Below are 18,157 nucleotides of genomic sequence, written 5' to 3' on the forward strand. Positions count from 1 at the left end.
TCATCTGTATCTCAGCCGATTTTCCAAGGCCTCCATTCTCTGTGTCATTTCTTCTAGTAAATCTCAAATTAAGGAAGAAGAATTGCCTGCTTTAATTTACATTCAAATACAACTTGATGTATCTGCATTAGAATTTGTCCTGAACTGTAAAAGGCTTTGAGGGAATTAAAAAAAAAAAAAATTTCTGTCAGGTATTTTAAAACCCTGACTTACAAGTTTGAGTAACTCGTTTAACATGCTTTCAAGACAAATAGAGTTGAAGTTCATTTAAAAAAAAAAAAGTCATCGCAGCCAGAGAGTTAAGTTTGAATTTGTCTTCCCCACGCCCGCTCCCACGTCTTCAAATTTGTAATTCCACTCACACCCATTGCTTGTAAATCCATTTTGCCCTAGCACACATCTGGAAGCCAGAGGTCATAATGTTGGGGATGTGGTAAAGGGAAGGAAGGGAATGGAGTGAGCATTGCAAAGTCAAGTAAAACACGAAGTCAGAAGACGCCAGGTAAGGCCGTGGGTAATGGCCTTGAGTAATTCCGACCTACGCACCTTTATACATAACGTCTTTGTGAAACAGACCTTCAGAGGTGGGGTGGGGAGCAGGCAGGGAGGGGCCTTAGGATAAGTATCTTCCCTGTAAGTTCCTTAATACCCTCTACCTGCCCAGAGTCGCCATCTCTATTAAACACTGCCTGAAAGCTTACTTTATTTCCCTTGGGGAGCATGTTTCCAGCGTTTAGAAGGGGAACTGTTACATGCTTTTGCTCTTAGTATATAAGCTCATTGGCACCAAGGTAGTTGGGAATTAAGCCGTTTCCCTGAAGACTCGTTGATGCGTGCTGAGATAGTATCAGCCAGCTCTCATAAGCTTTAGCAAGCTTACTGTAATTTTAAGCTCAGAGCAGCTGGCACTGTGATCAGTGTGTAAAAGCACTGAATCCTCGTTGCTTTATCACCCCAAAGCATTCCTTTCATTTATAATATTGTTTTAATGAATCATTGGACCCTGCTGTTCCCTTGGTAGAAGGTTTCCTCTTTTAGAGTGCTGATATAAAATATCTCCGCTGCCAGAAAAGAAAAGAAAATCCTTTAGAAATTGCACACTGAATCCAAATGTGGCTGCTGCGCAGTCTGGGGCCGACGAAAGAGTCTGGGGTTTAGGCTGAGTTTGAAACCTTTTCTTTCAACAGCATTCTTTGCTTTTGATGCATGCTGGACCCCTACAAAAGCATCCTAGCTGAGAGGAGGAAATTAAGTCCGCCCCGCCTTGTTTTAAATTTACATATTGCCTGGCTGACTGGTGTGAATGAAATCCCCATAGAACAGCAGATGGCAACTAAGTCGTTGACCAGGACCACTAAGCTTGGCTTAGCCTTATGCTGGCATGCCAGGCTTTTTTTTTTTTTTTGTATTGGGGATTGAACCCAGGTGCATTCTACCTTCGAGCTATACTCCCAGCCCTTTTTGTTTTTGTTTGGAAACAAGGTCTCATTAGGTTGCTAAGATTCTCAATAAGTTGCTGAGGCTGGCCTTGAACCTGGATCCTCCTGTCTCAGCCTCCCAAGTACTGAGATTACAGGCTTGTGCCACTACGCCCAACTCATTCATTATTTTTGACTTCACGGGAGTGACTTCATTTGATAAAAACCTGTATGTAGTAATTGTGAAGTTTTGATAACATCCTTTACATTCTATATAGATCACACTATTAGAAAAGGATATAGCGCTGCGTTAATTTCTTGACTTCTTCATTTGCAAGATTCTGGAACATCATAAGGTTTTCACATTTGCACTGGTCGTGTTTTTCTTCCAAAGGGCTTCCTGAGAAAGCAGATGGAAAGTATTCACCTCTATCACCCACCAGACTTCCCAGACTCATAATAACAGGACTGAATCAGCATATAGAAGAAACCATAATGCAACAAACTTTTTCCATGTGGCCAGATCCAGAAAAGTAAAAACCAAAAAAGGGCCGTAAGCGCTCTATAGAAGTGGCTCTGCTTGTGGATTAGGGGGGAGATGACTGGTTCTTTTAGTTTATTTTTTATTTTTATTTTCCAGTTCTCATCATATTTAGGTTCCCTTTTCCTTTTCCCTACTTCTTCCTTTAAGCTAAGTTTGTTGGCAAGCTAAAAAGCTGTTATCAATTTGGAGTAACATTTTATTCGAAATTACCTGAAGATTTTGTGGATTGGTAAAGCTTCTGGGTAGACCGTGAAAGATTGTCTTCTTCAAATAGATATCTATGTTGCACTGCAAAATTAGAACAGGAAAGTAGGTCTCGGATATTTATGGTGACTGGCTCAGATTCTGTGAAGAGAAGGAGAACTGAATTCAAACCTGCTTGACACGACTGTGATCTAACACAGGCATCAGCACGTCCCGGCTCTTGGCATTCCTACCACTTGGTGCAGAGCAAAAAGACTGCACACAGAGTGTCTCATGACCTAAGATGTCTTAAAGGATAGACTGAGTCTCTCCTGTCCGTGAGAGGGGGGAAGACCTCAGTTAGCGTGAAATAAATCTTACCTACTTTCACTTCTTTACAACTTTTATCTAGAGGGAAACCATGGTGGAAATACATGCCAAAGATTCTGTAAATACTGCTTTTTAAAGCGTACCTGTTGGCTGGTGGACCCTCTTTGGCGGTTCCTCTGCTGGGGAGTCCTGTCTTCCATCAGAGTCTTCCAGGGCTGAGTGGAAAGAGGTGACCAAAGGGAATGGCAGTTTCCACCTGGATGCCTGTGCTCCTCGGGAAGCTGGTCCCAGACCAACTCCTTGCCTACCTGCTATAACCCAGGGCTTTGGGGGTTTACTTGGTAAACCAGAGATTTCGAAAAAGCCGATTGGTTACTGTTATAATTTATGCCCACTTTAGGGTGGTTCTGTCTCCTAAGAGTAGTCTGGACCCCTTAAATATATCTTCTAAAGGCTGTCTCCCTATATTGTCTTTTCTAGAATTTAGAGCAGAAAAAAAGTTAAGGCTGCTGAAGCATCAAGTTGCAATGGCAGCAGCTCAGCTTGAGACATTTCAATGTGGGTAAAACAGTTAAGAGGTAAAACAGGGCCCGCCGGGCGTGGTGGAGCACGCTTGTAATCCCGGCATTTGGGAGGCTAAGACAGGAGGATCGTAGTTCACTGACAGCCTCAGCTACTACTTAGTGAGGCCCTTTGCAACTCAGTGAGACCCTGCCTCAAAATAAAGAATAAAAAAAGAGGGCGGGGATGTAGCTTGAAGGTAAAATGCCCCTGGGTTCCATACCCAGTACCGAAAAAAAAAAAAAAAAAAAAAAAAAAAAACTAGGGCCTACCCCTAGAAATCTGAAAGGCCCTCCCTCCTTGGCACCCCTCCATCTCAAAGCTCTTCCCCTAGGTGCGAAAGACAATCACTTAGACTTGGTTGTACAGGTGGTGGAACCTGGGGCGTGAATAAGAGGAGCAATGAGCGGAACTGCTATGTGCAGTGTGCTTGGCGCAATTTGAACAGGAGAAATACATGCCAAAACCCTGCATTTTTTTTTTTTTTTGGGTGGTACTGGAGGTGGAACCCAGAGGCTTTCTACCTCTGGGCTACACTCCCAGACCCATCTTATATTTTATTTGGAAACAGGGTCTCACTTAAGTTGCTGAGAGCCTCACTAAGTAGCTGAGGCTGGCTTCGAACCTACGTGATCCTCCTGTCTCAGCCTCCCAAGCGCGGGGATTACAAGTGTGCGCCACCAAGCCCGGCTTAAAACCCTGTATTTTTAAAGGACAGTCTAGCTGGGCGTGGTGGCGCATGCTTGTAATCCCAGTGCTTGGGAGGCTGAGACAGGAGGATTGCACAGGTTCAAAGCTAGCCTCAGCTACTTAGTGAGGGTCTCAGCAACTTAGTGAGACCCTGTTTCTAAATAAAGTATAAAATGGGTCTGGGAGTATAGCCAGAAGGTAGAAAGGCCCCTGGGTTCCACCCTCATTACCTAAATAAATAAATAAAATAAAATAAAATAAAGGACAGTCTACTATTCTGTAAACATAAGGAGTCCGTGCAGAGAGGGAGCCTTTAAATTTCCAACAGTGGGTTAGCAAGGATGACTGTCCCGTTCCACTGTAATCTCAGGCATCTCCTCTGCTCTCCTGATTTATATGAGGACTTATGGCTTGTCAAGGCAGTTACCGCGCTGCTGCTCGGTGCAGAGCAAGTGCTCAAGCTGCGGTGGCATCGGCTTTGTCTTTCCCTGTCTCCCCTGGGCTCCTGCTGATTGTGATACTTTTTCCCAGTACCACTGGCTCTGACCACCAGGGAAGCACTTTTTGAACATGATGGAAGAATGGGTTGAGAGTTTCCCCTTCAGTGGTTCCTGCTGCCCTGTTTGGCTGAGGTCTTGCCTAGAAACCGGCTCTAGTACCTTCACAGATTCCTTTCTTGAGTTTTTCACTGATCTCGCCCATTGTGCTGAAGTCTTCAGCATAGAAGAGATGCTTGTCGGTGGGCTCAGAGGCAATCTCCTGGAGCTCCTCCTCAATGGCTTTTCCTACCCCCACAGCATACATGGTGATGCCTAGGGCACAGAGCAAATTAAGAGCAAGGTCGTCATTGTGTTCCCAGGATCTGGAGGCTGTGTGTTTGATGACCGAATCGGCTAAATACTAAGTGATCTGATCTGAAGGGTCCACAATGGCACTGCTTTCTTCGTATTTTTTCATCATTTTTATTTTGGTCCTATGAACAAAAAAGAAGGATCCTGGAGAGAGGCGGGGATCAGGGAGATGTAAGACACCAACCTGTTGGGCAGTTTTGGGGAAGGTTATTTAATAAATTTGCAACTTTCTCTTGAGCTAACCTTTTCAATAAAAAGAAAAGAGCACTGTATTATGGTGTAGTATAGTAGAAGTCTCTTCTGGAAGAATTCTAAGCATCAAGGAAATTTACAACCCTGTGTGTGTGTGTGTGTGTGTGTTACTGGGGATTGAACTCAGGGGTATTCTACCTTCAAGCTAAATCCCCAGTCCTATTTTATTTTTTATTTGGAAACAGTGTCTTGCTAAGTTGCAGAAGGCCTCATGAGATTGCTGACGCTGACTGTGAACCTTTGATCTTCCTGTCTTAGCCTCCCAAATACTGGGATTACAGGCATGCACCACTATGCTTGGCAGTAGTTTCTCCTTTTGAAAGGTACAGAGTAAGCTGGGCATGGTGGAGCATGCTTGTAATCACGGTATTTGGGAGCCTGAGACAGGAAGATCAGATTTGTGACCCAGCCTCAGCTACATAGTGAGGTACTCCAAAATGTAATGAGACCCTGTTTCAAAATAAATAATAAAAAATAGGATTGGGGATGTAGCTCATAGATAGAATGCTCCTGGGTTCAATCCCCAGTACCACCCACAAATACACACATGCACAAAACAAACAAGCAAAACAAAAAAAACAAAAACAAAAAAACAAGCCAGGCATGGTGGTACATGCTTGTAATCCTAGCATTCAGGAGGCTGAGACAGGAGCATTGCGGTTCACGAACAGCCTCAGCTACTTAGTGAGGCCTTTTGCAACTCAGTGAGACCCTGTTTCAAAATAAAGCATAAAAAATAGAGCTGGAGGTGAAGTTCGGAGGTAGAATGCCCCTGGGTTCCATCTGTAGTACCCGCAAAACAAAACAAATAACAAGTAACAAAATAAAATGAAAGATACAGGGTAGGAACCTTAAGTGATCTAGGGTCAGGCGAAGCTACAGGCGAAGCTACCCGTAGGACACAATCTTGCAAGGAGATGCTAAGCTTAAGAGGAAAATCTGCAGAGCACTGGGAATCCCCAGTCCAGAAAAAGAACAAACCCGAGTGTCAACCTTAGGTTAGGGATTTGAAGCTGCTCCAAAAGCTTCCCTAAGTCAAAAAGTTAAATGCAGCAAGAATGGGGCTCTCTTTGACACCCAACATTCTTCACCACTGATACCCCATTTTGGCTAATTCATTAGGCTAAATTTCTTAAAATGCACATTGTAAGTGGCCTTTAGAGCCAAAGGGCCAGGGTTATGCCTTGCTCTGAGTCTGTGCAAGGTCAGTGGCCAAGTTCAGCATATTTGTCTGGGAGCCAAATGACTTTCTGCATAGCTTTCCCCAAAGGGAAGCTACTATTTTAAGATTGTAATAGGTCTACATAGATGCAATTAAATTCATTAGAGGATGTCACTTCAGATAAACTTTGTTGATTTTCAAGAACCAAATATCTTTCTCTTACACCTGCTTTTGGGTGGTTTATGGAAACCTGAATGGGGAAGTATAAGGCAGATTATTAACCACTATTTCTGAAGACAAAGATGCTTTCCTCAGTGTGTGTGTGTGTGTGTGTGTGTGTGTGTGTGTGTGTGTGTTACTGGGGATTGAACCCAGGGCATTCTACCTCTAAGGTACACCCCGGCCCTATTTTTACTTATCTTTTACATTTGAAATAGGATTTCACTAACTTGCAGAGAGCCCCACTAAATTGCTGAGGCTGGCCATGAATTTGCAATCCTCCTGTCTCAGCCTCCCAAGTACTGGGATTACAAGGGTGAGCCACCATGTTCGGCTTCCCCTCAATACTTTTTAACTTTTTTTTTTTTTTTTTTTTTGTGGAGGGTCTGGGGATGGAACCCAGAGGCATTCAACATCTGTGCTACACCCCTGATCTAATTTTTGTTCTTTATTTTGAAACAGGGTCTCACTATACTGCAGAAGGCCTTGCTAGGTAACTGAGGCTGTTCACGAACCACAATTCTCCTGTCTCAGCCTCCCAAATGCTGGGATTATGAGCATGCGCAAGCATGCCCGGCTTCTCAATACTTTTTAAGAATGCAGGAACCTGGGGGTTAGACATGAGTTCTAGCAAGTGAGTCTAGAGTGTATAGTCTGTTTCACTGTCCACCCAGATGACTCTGAGCTGGACACATTTTCTGGCTCTCACTCTTTTAGGCAAGGAAAACAGTGGTAAATAGTGAAGTGACTGGTCAGTAAAATGGCCTCCTTTACAAAGAGTGACTGACATCAACATGGAGCAGCCTTGCCACCAGGCGGGATGGAGCCGCAGCGGAACTGTGTTCATTCCCTCAGCAAGAGCCTGCGGCTTACCTATGTGCCAGGCCCGAGCTAGGCACTGGGCCCATCAAGGGTAGGGCGAGGCCGCTGTCTGTGCAAACCCTGGAGCCCTTAGAGGCTTTGCTGAGACAGTGTGCCCTCAACAGATACATACAGGAGCTGGCTTGCAAGCAGATGCCTCACAATCCTAAGTTTTCTCATCTTCCCTGGGAACCCAGACACTTCACCATAAGCTGTCTCTATCAACCATCCTAGCTTTGGGGTTCTCTTTTGCCAAGGGCCATACCCTTCCATACAACTGAAGTAACCCTCAAGCCCCTCCCTGCATTGTACACAGAGCCAGGAAAGCTTCAGGGAAGAGACTGGGCTTTACCCAGCGGCCAGAGCTTAGACTCATAATCTTTTCCAACATTTTGATTCTCTCAAAACTAAGTTTTGCTTCCTGCAAACACGAAAGTATTCTTTTTGCATGTGTGTGTGGTACTGGGGATGAAACCCAGGGGCATTCTACCTCCAAGCAAGCTACACCGCCAGCCCTATTTTTATTCTTGATTTTGAAACAGGGCCTCACTGAGTTGCAAAGGGCCTCACTAAGTAGTAGCTGAGGCTGTCTGCAAACCGCCATCCTCCTGTCTCAGCCTCCCAAATGCTGGGATTACAAGTGTGCAACACCACACCTGCCTCCCACAAAAAGATTCTTTTTCCTAAGGCTATTATATTACAATTTCAGAGCACTGGTTAATAAAATATAGGTCCCAGCAGATACTTTTTTTGGTACTGAAAACTGAACCAGGGGTATAGGGGCATTCTGCCCCTGAGCTACAGACAAGCCTTTCTTTTTTTTTTTTTTTTTTTTTTTTTGGTGGTACTGGGGATGGAACTCTTCTACCTCTGGGCTACACTCCCAGACCTATTTTATATTTTATTTGGAAACAGGGTCTCACTAAGTTGCTGAGAGCCTCACTAAGTAGCTGAGGCTGGCTTCAAACCTGTGAGATCCTCCTGTCTCCGCCTCCCAAGTGCGGGGATTACAAGCATGCGCCACCACGCCAGGCTCAGGAACTTATTTTTTTTTAAACAAGCTCTTCATGTGATTCTAGAGCAAATATCCCAATGCACATCAGTGTTTTGAACTGTTGTATATTGTAGTTAAATAGCAAGTACAGGGTTGATTCCATCCACTGGAGGCCACACACTGGGCATTAAATCACATCAGGTGTGGGCTGTGTAGCCTCCTAGTCTGAGAGACCTCCTTGCCCTTCTTGAGCACTTTAACACTTCTGGAGCCTCAGTAAGGCCTCTAGATGGCAGTTTAGTAAAGGTGTATCTGGAGGCCGTCAGGTAGCCTGTCTATTCTGATTCTTACTTTGGGATGGCCAGCAGTGACCACTGAGAGGTTTAAGAGACCTGAGGCCAGGTGTGGTGGCATACTCCTGAAATCCTAGTACTTGCAAGGCTGAGACAGGAGGATCACAGGTTCAAGGCCAGCCTCGACAACTTAGCAAGACTTGGAGCAACCTAGTGAGACTCTGTTTTAAAACAATTTTAAGCCAGGTAATCCCAGAGTATTGTGGTTCGCAGGCTACTTAGTGAGGCCCTCTGCAACTTAGTGAGACCCTGTTTTCAAAATAAAGAATAAAAAAATAGGGCAGGGGATATAGCTTGGAGGTCAAATGCCCCTGGGTATCCCCAGACCTGCAAAATAATAATAATAATAATAATAATAATAATAATAATAATGTAATAATAATAATAATAACAATAAATTTAAAAAAGAGCCCTAGCCGGGCGTGGTTGCTCACGCTTGTAATCCCAGTGCATGGGAGGCTGAGACAGGAGGATCACACAGGTTCAAAGCCAGCCTCAGCTACTTAGTGAGGCTCTCGGCAACTTAGTGAGACCCTTTTTCCAAACTGTATAAAAAAAATAGGTCAGGGAGTATAGCCCAGAGGTAGAAAAGCCCCTGGGTTCCACCCCAGTACCACCAAAAAAGAAAAAAAAAAAAAGAGCCCTGAGCCCCCCAGTGTGTGAGCCACACCCCACCCACATTACCATTGGCCTTGGCTTTTGCAGCCCACTCGGAGACGTCGTCCTGAGCCCGTCCATCTGTGAACACGATGGCCACTCGGGGCACCCGCGCGGAGAGGGGCCTGGCGCCTTCTGCTTGGGTGAAGCTTCTCTCGAACATGTGCTTCAGGGCCAGCCCCGTCATCGAGCCCTTGCCCATGTATTTCATGTGGGCCACGGCTTTCTCCATGTCTTTGGCCGAGCTGAAGTTTCTCAGGGTAAACTCGGTGCGGACCTGCGTGGAGTACTGCAGCAGCCCCACGCGCGCGGCCTTGGGCGACACCGCCAGGGAGTGGAGGATCCCAGTGACAAACTGCTTCACGATCTCGAAGTTCTCCTCTCCCAGGCTCTTGGATCCATCGATGACGAAGACCAGGTCGATCGGGCCTTCGGTGCATTCTGCAGGAGCCGAAGGGAAGTCGACACGTTTATTATTTTTATTTTTATTTTTTTGGTGGTACTAGGGGTGGAACCCAGGGGCTTTCTACCTTCGGGCTATACCCAGACCTTTTTTATATTTTATGTGGAAACAGGGTCTCACTAAGTTGCTGAGAGCCTCACTAAGTAGCTGAGGCTAGCTTTGAACCCGTGCGATCCTCCTGTTTCAGCCTCCCAAGAGCGGGGATTACAAGCGTGCGCCACCACGCCCAGCTCGACATGTTTAAATAATTAAAAAGCACGGATGAGCTAGGTGTGGTGGCGCACGTTTGTAATCTCAGCATTGGGGAGGCTGAGACCGGAGGATTGCGGCTCGCGGCCAGCCTCAGCTACTTAGTGAGGCCCTGTTTCAAAATAAAGAATAAAAATAGGGTTGGGGGTGTATCTTTGAGGTAGAACTCCCTGGGTTCCATCCCCAGTACTGCAAAATAAAATAAAATAAATAAAAAAAAATAAAAACCACATAAGCACAAGAGTAGAAGAAAATGATGCTCAACCGGAGGCACATGGGCTGTGAGGAACCATCTTGTTTTTCTTTAGATAGTGCACAGGACAGACAAGAGGTGTTGGGAAGGTCCTGAGCAACAATCATTCTTACACATACTTCTATGTTTGGTTTGTCAAATAGGTAAAACTAGTAATTTTGAGGAGGAGGGTGCTGAGAAAACCCAGGGGCATTCTACCTCCTCCAAGCTATACTCCCAGCCTTATTTTATTTTTTTATTTGGAAACAGGGCTTGCTACGTTGCTGAGAGCGTCACTAAGTTGCTGAAGCTGGCCTTGAACCTATGATCCTCCTGTCTCAGCCTTCCAGGTACTGAGATTACAGGTGTGTGGCACTACTTCTAGCTGTAATTTTCACAAGCAAACATACACAGCAGATGTGTAAATTATGTTAGAAACCAGGCCTACACCATAGCATGATCGTTGACAGGTATGGGGAGGACTGTGTGTACAAACACCGCAGGGTCTGACCACACCCAGACGACTCTTACAACCCTATGCTGGGAGAGAGACATCTCAGGAGTGCTGGGGTGCTGAGTGTCAATGGAGATTCTTTTATTTATTTATTTTTTTGTAGTGAGTGACAAAGGATATTTATTTATTTATTTATTTTTGTACTGGGAGTTTAACTCAGTGGCATTCTACCCCTGAGCTACACCCCCAGTCCTATTTTATTTTGAAACAAGGTCTTGCTAAGTTGCTGAGGCTGGCCTTGAACCTGTGGTCCTGTCTCAGCCTCCCAAGAACTGGGATTCCAGGTGTGTGCCACCATTCTTGGCTGAGAAGGAGAGCCTTAAAATTCTCCCCAGCCATCACCTCTTCTAAAGAGCTCTCCTCATAACCCAGATTGTATTTGCTGCTCTCTGAATACTCCAATACTATTGATTTATTCAACCCAAAATGTATTTATTGAGCCCCAGCCTTGTAGAAGACAGTGGACATAGCAGGGTTGCCATAGTGACCAAAACAAAAAGCCTGGTACCAAGTAGTTTCCAGTGAAATGCACTGTGCAGCAACCCTCGTTAGATAATAATTATTCAGTTACGTGTCTGTCTTCTAGTCTGAGTTCTTCCTCAGTAGGGACTGTATTTCATGCATTTCTGTGCCTCCAATGCCTGGTACACAATAGATGTTCAGTAAATGTTTACTGACAGAATAAAAACGCGGTGATGTCTACTGGCTAACATACCTGCAAGAACCCTACTGAACTATGAAAGCTTCAAGATGAATGCTCACTGAGAATTCTTTCATCTACATCAAAGATTTTTTGGCAACACAGATGGTTGACAGTAAAAGAGAGAAAAGCTTCATGGAAATACTTAAGCAATTTGGGTGTGGGGGGGACTTTCTGTTATTTAGGGCTGCATAAGAAAAATTTACATATCCCAAATGGATGATCTCATTTCAAATAGTCTACACTATATTGTTATAACAGCCTCTTTTTTTTTTTATCAAGCAGCTGTCTAATCTTTCAAAACGAAGCAAAATGATATAGGCAAGTAAAGACACACATGAAAAAATATTTCTATGTCTGGCCAATAAATCACGCTAATGTAAATGTGTGTGTGTGTGTGTGTGTGTGTGTGTGTGTGTGTGTGTGTGTGTATAGGAAGTGAGGGGGCTGGGCTCCTTCTCTTTCTCCATTAAGTGCTTACCCTCATTACTGAATTTATTGATTCTTTATTAGAGAAAGAGGAAAAGGCCAATTCAGAGCTTCATTCACATTCACTGCCTGTTCTTGAATCAACCAGAAAATGGCTCAGGTTGCATGCACACAGCTCTCCGGCAGATTTCAGAAATACTCGCACAATTTACCAGAGCAAAATTACCTTCTGCTTTCTCTTGGATTCCCCTTTTCTTTTAGAACAGAGCCAGCATGCCTGCCCATAGCCTCCATGCAGAGGGTGCAGAGACAGCTCCTCCAGGATACGAGACTGCCAGCAAGAGAGGAAGACTGGGAGGGTGAGAAGGGCCAGGCGCCTCTTTGCTTTCAGATGAGGAAAGCTCCAGGGCTAGGGGGCTGGATAAGATTTGTTGAGATCATCTACTCCAGCCCTGTTCTTGCTCCCATACAGCCCCACCAGTGCTCACTGAGCCTGAGCCTGAACTCCTCTCCCGATGAGGGACTCGTCACCCCCAGCCCTGTCTTTTTACACAGGACCGCTGGTGATGGTTGCAATTGCGATTGTCCACCAGGTTAAGACTTAGTGTGTGCCAGAGCTGGGGGGCAGGAGTTCATGCATCCCTCAGGAAGGTTCTCTGAGGTGTTATCCTTGTTTTATTTTTATTTATATATTTATTTATTGGTGGTACTGGGGGTGGAACCTGATAAGTCGGGTCCTTCCCCCACGTGATCTCACGGTGGGGGCAGGAGGTAGAACCCTGGGGGCAGAGAGTTTGCTCCCCGAGACTACAGATGTCTTTGGCATTCCCACGCTTAGTCCCACCCCCAAAATATCGGCCTTAAAACAGAAGTAATAGCCGGGCATGCTGGCACATGCTTGTAATCCCCGCGCTTGGGAGGCGGAGACAGGAGGATCGCACAGGTTCGAAGCCAGCCATGCAGGTTCGAAGCCAGCCGCGCTGGCGTAAGAGACCCTGTTTCAAAATATAAAATGGGTATGGGAGTGTAGCCCGGAGTAGAAGGGCTTCCAGGAACCACAGTACCACCAAAAACAAAACAAACAAACAAACAAACAAAAACAGAAGTACTTCTGCTCTGGAGGCCAGATGGTTTTGCCAGTAGATTGGGACTGGTCCCTTCCCACGACTGGCCCCCATCCTGGAGGGTTGGGGAGGCTCCTTGCCAGATGAAAGCTGGTTCCATATATCGCTGTCTGATCGCCTCCTCTCCTAATTCACACAGCACCTACACAGCATCTCTGCGCGGATCTTTCAGACCCAGGGGCTTTCTACCTCTGGGCTATACTCCCAGACCTATTTCATATTTTATGTGGAAACAGGGTCTCACTAAGTTGCTGAAAGCCTCACTAAGTTGCTGAGGCTGGCTTTGAACCTGTGCGATCCTCCTGCCTCAGCCTCCCACGCACTGGGATTACAAGCGTGCACCACCACGCCCGGCTTTGTTATCCTCATTTTTTAGATGAGAAAACTGAGAGCTTAAACAATTCAACTAAGGACACACAGTAGTACGGATGAGGTCTCTGACCGGAAGCTCATGCTCTGAACTAATTCTCCATGGAGTTTCCCTGATAGAAAGCTTTTTGTCCTCAGGTTCAGCTGCAGCCTCTCCCTAGAGTCTGTCCCTGGGGTGGGGGTGTCACATAAATTATGAATGAGGAGGTCATCACTTTGGTGTTTGGATGGTATCTCATCTTTTGTTTTCTGTAAAGATTCATATTTATTGCCAGACATGGAACTGGACCCTTTTACCATGGTGCTTATTTTTTTCTAAATCACAGTTTATCCTATTCCTTTAATATTTCTAAAAGATGATACATGCACATGGAACAAAATTCAAATATTGAAAAAGGGCATATATGGGAATATATGTTAGAGAGGGCCTTTTACCTCCGGGATATACTCCCAGACCTATTTTATATATTTTTATTTGGAAACAGGGGTCTCTTAAACCAGCAAGGCTGTCTTCAAACCTGCGCAAGCCTTCTGTCTCCGCCTCCCAAGCATGGGATTACAAGCGTGCGCCACCACACCTGGCATAACATTTCTTTTTTTTTTTTTTTTTTGGTGGTACTGGGGTTCCTGGAAGCCCTTCTACCTACGGGCTACACTCCCAGACCTATTTTTACATTTTTATTTGGAAACAGGGTCTCCTAAGCCAGCCGCGCGGCTGGCTTCGAACCTGCGCGATCCTCCTGTCTCTGCCTCCCAAGCGCGGGGATTACAGGCGTGCGCCACCACGCCCGGCTAACATTTCTTTTTTCATTGTTCCGTGTATATCTACAGCAGCTTCATTCTTTTTAACACCTGCATTATGTCTTAGTGTATAGATGCATCATAATTTATTTAACCAGCCTCTTATGGTACAATTTAGCTTGTTTCCAGTTTTTACTGCTACAAGTGATGCATACAAAATAACTTTGTATATGTGGCATTGGAAACTCATGACACATGTGTAGGACAAACTCCTAGATATACAAAACTATTTAAAATATGGTCACTTTGCATGGTGGCGCAGGCTTGTAACCCCAGCATTTGGGAGGCTGAGACAGAAGGATCTTGGTTCATGGACAGCCTCAGCTACTTAGTGAGGCCCTCTGCAACTTAGTGAGACCCTGTTTCAAAATAAAGAATACAAAAATAAAGCTGGGGGTGGAACTCAGAGGTAGAATGCATCTGAGTTCCATCCTCAGTACTGCATAATAAATAAATAAGGAAAAAAGAAGGATAGAAGGAAAAAAAATATGGTCAAATTTCCCTCCTACTGGTGATCCCAAATCAGATGTACCTTTGCCAACATGAGGAGCTATCAAACTCTTTTTTTTTTTTAACTCAGATAACTAATAGGTTTAAAGCGTATCATAAACTGTGTGTGGTGGTGCATACGTGTAATCCCAGTACTTGGGAAGCTGCGACAGAAGGATCTCAGGTTTGAGGATAGCCTCAGCAAGTAGTAAGACTTTTATCAATCTAGAAAGATCCTGTTTCAAATAAAACAGCGCTGGGGCTGTAGTTCTGAGGTAGAATGCCCCTGGGCTCAGTCCCCAGTACCCCCCCCCCACACACATAAAAGGGTGTCATAAACAGGGTGTGGTGACACATGGGTGGTACTTGGGAGGCTGAGACAGGTGGATCCCAGGTTGAAGGTGGTCTCAGCAACTTAGTGAGACCCTGTTTCAAAATGATTTTCATTTTATTTTATTATTATTTATTTATTTATTTATTTATTTATTTTTGGTGGTACTGGGGGTGGAACCCAGAGGCTTTCTACCTCCGGGCTATACTCCCAGACACATTTTATATTTTATTTGGAAACAGGGTCTCACTAAGTTGCTGAGAGCCTCACTAAGTAGCTGAGGCTGGCTTCAAACCTGTGCGATCCTCCTGTCTCAGTCTCCCAAGCGCGGGGATTACAAGCATGTGTCACCACACCCGGCAAAATGATTTTTTTTTAAATAGTAGGGGTGTGGCTCAGAGGTAGAATGCTCTGGGTTCAATCCGCTGCACCAAAAAACAAAAGGTATCATGGCCTTAATCCATATATATATATACACACACACAATATATATATATATATATATATATATATATATATATATATTCCTTTTACTATTTTGTGGATTTATTTATTTATTTATTTGTTTGTTTGTTTATTTATTTATTGTATTACTGGAGGTGAAACCCAGGGGCTTTTCTACCTCCGGCTATACTCCCAGACCTATTTTATACCTAATTTGGAGAGCCTCACTAAATTGCTGAGAGCCTCACTAACTTTGAATCTGTGCGATCCTCCTGTTTCAGCCTCCCAAGCACTGGGATTATAAGCGTGCACCACCACGCGCGGCTCAGGTTTTATGTTTTTACATTTCGGCCTTCAATCCATCTCTCTTTTCCTAAAGTACCTTGGCAGAAATGATGGCTCAGTTTAACCTCTCACATCCAGATACTCTTAACTCAGCCAAAGATCACTCTAGCCTTTGAGCTGATCATGAACTTGCTGTCATCTAAAACCAAGAGTGTTTTTGCAGATGCTGCTGCGGTTAAGCTCTTTTCCCCATTCCGTGTTCATGCACACACATTGGTATTTATGGGAGACACAGAGAGATTTGTTGCCTGAAAATAATGGAAAAAGCAGTCACTCCCAAACTGAATGAAAGCAGAGCCCAACTCAGTTCACTTACTCCTGCACCGCCTTCCGTCCTCAGCCAGAACAAATCCCTCCGAGCACTTGCAGATGTAGGAATTGCCCCTGCTAACACACTTGTGTTCACAGCCGTGGTGGGTGGATTTGCAGATGTCCTTCCCTGAGGAAAATGCAGAAGGTGGACAATCCCGTCAGTGTAGATACGAGCTGGCATGACCAGTCATAGGCAGAAAGGTTAAGGCAGTAAGCTGCTTTAAAAGGAAAAGGAAATCCCTCTGTGCTGACTTTTTAAAACTTTGCAGAGCTGGGGATTGAATTCAGGGATGTTCTGCCCCACGCTACATCCCCAGCCCTTTTTCATTTTATTTTGAGGCAGGGTCTCGCTAAATTGCCCAGGATGGCCTGAACATGCATTCTTCCTGCTTCAGGCTCCTGAGTTGCTGGAATTACAGGCATTCAACATCTTTTTTTTTTCTTTTTTTTTCTTTTTTAACAGTACTGGGGATTAAATCCAACAGTGTTCTACCACACCAAGCTACATCCCCAGCCCCTGTTTTAGAGACAGGGTCTCACTGAGTTCCCCAGGCTGGCCTGGAATTTGTGACCCCCCTTGCCTCAGCCTCCCAGGTCACTAGGATTATGGGTATGTGCCACTGAATCTCTCTGTGTGTAAATATTTATGGCATCTTTTAGTCTCATCTGCAGGATAGGCCAAGATCAGGGAAACGCTCTGCTCAGAAGGCTCCAACTCCCACAAGTCTGAATGGAAAGATGGGTGATGGGGATGTCCTGGATTTACTACTAAATTAGAATAGTTTAATGTGCACCAGCTTTTGATTTCTCTCCATACAGGTCCTAAACACTGTTCTGGTTGTCTAATGAACATGTCTCATGTGTGAGCTATTTTGAACTCTTCAAGTAGTGATAGCCCTTGAATCCTCACAATGCCCTGGGAGGGAAGGAGGGCAGGGATCCCTAGACCCCGTGTGTCAAGGAGGAAATGGATGCTCAAAAGCTTTCACCGACTGCCCAAGGTCACCAGCAAGCTGCTGGCCCAGCTGAGGCACAGCGTCCTCCGAGGTCTCCTTCTCAATTGATCAGCAGCAAGAAAACCCTTGGCTCTTTCCTGTCATTAGATTTTTAAAAGAAAAAGTCACACACAAAATTGGAATCAGCAACTACCGAGCCCTCAAGGACATGGGAATGGCGGGGTGTGATTTAGTGACCAAGTTCCAGAGGCGGAGGTTGTATCTTGTGTAAATGGCTCAGCTGACTGAGCAGGAAATGTGTTGAGTGGATTGACGGTGTGTGGGGGTTAAGAGCAGAACAGGTAGTTCAGGGAGGCATAATGAGCAGACACATAGACGTGGCCTCCCAAACAGAACAGGGGAGTGTGAAGCTAAGACCCAGGATGCCGCGGGGATGCCTGCAGATCAGGCCAAGGGACGGCAGCTTGGGAGAAGGCAGTGTCCGCACAGACCCTCTTCCTGAGGGAAGGATGAGGGCCGTGCGTTCCATCCCACCCAGCTTTGTGAAATGCTCCTGTCATCTCATGGGAGTCTCTGAGGAACCACCCCTCCAGCAAACAAACTGCTGGGCATGGTGGCGTGTGCCTGTAATCCCAGTACTGAAGGAAGCTGAGCCTGGAGGATCACAGATTCAAGGTTAGCCTCAGCAATTTAGCAAGACCCTGTTTCAAAAAAAAAAAAAAAAAAAATAGAAAGGACTTTTCAGAAGTAGAAAGCCCCCCCAAGAAGTAGAAGTAGATACCCCCCCCTCACCCACTCCCCAAAGATGTAATGAATTAGACCTCATGGGAACCAGGCAGCTGTATTGGAGGTGGGGCTTGGTTGCTGGGGAGGGGCCCCTGGGGTGTTATATAATGCCCCTCCTCTCCTGTTTTCTCTCTTGCTTTTGGCCTCCATGATGTGAGAGCAGCATTTATTCTCCTCCTCTCTGTCTCCTGCCACCGTGTCAGCCCCCATGTTCCCATGAGGCAGTTCCTTAAAATCAGTCTCCCTCCCCACGCCCCTCTCACACTCATACCATTGTGTTTCATTGGAGAACCCTAACATATTTTCTAACTAAATTTGAAGGGTCTATTCTGAATGACCTATAGAAACAAATGATAGACTTTTCAAAAACCCCTAGAAGCCCAGCGTGGTGATGCACATCTGTAATCCTAGTACTTTCTCTCTCTCTCTCTCTCTCTCTCTCTCTCTCTCTCTCTCTCTCTCCCTCCCTATAGGAAACATGAAAATACCTTTGTTATTTCTTGGGGCCTTTTTTTGGGGGGGTACTGGGGATTGAACC

The 18,157-nt window shown here is 45.2% G+C and overlaps 1 protein-coding gene across 4 annotated transcripts in view; it reads right to left on the bottom strand.

The window, feature by feature from the left end:
• MATN2 (matrilin 2) overlaps positions 1-18,157 on the bottom strand; it is a gene marked incomplete at both ends in the record, with an annotated part of 152,786 nt that continues 134,629 nt past the window's right edge. For 2 of the 4 annotated variants that reach the window (XM_080694029.1, XM_080694026.1), the window contains 7 exons: positions 1-53; positions 1,717-1,818; positions 2,173-2,307; positions 2,619-2,690; positions 4,386-4,538; positions 9,103-9,516; positions 15,882-16,004. In XM_080694029.1, coding sequence (XP_080550155.1) covers positions 1-53; positions 1,717-1,818; positions 2,173-2,307; positions 2,619-2,690; positions 4,386-4,538; positions 9,103-9,516; positions 15,882-16,004 — 1,052 coding nt within the window. Of the gene's footprint in view, positions 54-1,650; positions 1,819-2,172; positions 2,308-2,618; positions 2,691-4,385; positions 4,539-9,102; positions 9,517-15,881; positions 16,005-18,157 lie in introns of those variants that run through there. The other 2 variants (XM_080694028.1, XM_080694027.1) reach the window with 2 other exon arrangements.

The sequence above is a fragment of the Muscardinus avellanarius genome (assembly GCF_963383645.1).
Source record: "Muscardinus avellanarius genome assembly, chromosome: 4".
NCBI lineage: Eukaryota > Metazoa > Chordata > Mammalia > Rodentia > Gliridae > Muscardinus > Muscardinus avellanarius.